Source organism: Wasmannia auropunctata, unplaced genomic scaffold (genome assembly GCF_000956235.1).
Source record: "Wasmannia auropunctata unplaced genomic scaffold, wasmannia.A_1.0 LD301525.1, whole genome shotgun sequence".
Classification (NCBI taxonomy): Eukaryota; Metazoa; Arthropoda; class Insecta; order Hymenoptera; family Formicidae; genus Wasmannia; species Wasmannia auropunctata.
This window is the reverse complement of record NW_012061365.1, coordinates 1-417: the sequence shown is the minus strand read 5'-3', so window position 1 is coordinate 417 and position 417 is coordinate 1. Positions and strand designations below refer to the sequence as shown.

Sequence of the window (417 nt, the reverse complement as noted above, 5' to 3'; positions counted from 1 at the left end):
TGTGCTCTTCCTATCTATGTATTAGGTGTATAAGTAGAAAATGCCTTAATTCCTAGATTCCTTAAATGACGGGAACAGTCTCTTCTTAGTGTATGAATTAAGCAAATATTATGGCAAGCTAATGGCTGTGAAAGAAATCAGTTTTCGAGTGAAGCCACAGGAATGTTTTGGATTACTCGGCGTAAACGATGCCGGAAAGAGTACAATTTTTAGGATGCTAACGGGAGAAGAAATGTCTAATAGTGGTATAATGTACTTAAAGCAAGCTGAAATCCATTTAAATAGGTTCAAGGTAATAACTTGTATAGTAATTTAATTTGTTTAATGCTATTATTGTTTATAATATTAGAGGATTACTTTCTGCAGTATCTTTCTGAGATGGGATACTGTCCACAAACAGATCGGAAGAGCACACGT

At 34.8% G+C, this 417-nt stretch overlaps 1 protein-coding gene across 1 annotated transcript; it reads left to right on the top strand.

The window, feature by feature from the left end:
* Positions 1-56: 56 nt before the first annotated feature.
* On the top strand, positions 57-409 carry LOC105461253 (ATP-binding cassette sub-family A member 3-like; the record flags this gene model as incomplete). The annotated part of the gene is made up of 2 exons (XM_011707750.1): positions 57-292; positions 367-409. Coding segments are annotated over 2 exons (279 nt in total), but the record flags the coding sequence as incomplete, so codon positions are not given.
* Between the last annotated feature and the right edge of the window lie 8 nt (positions 410-417).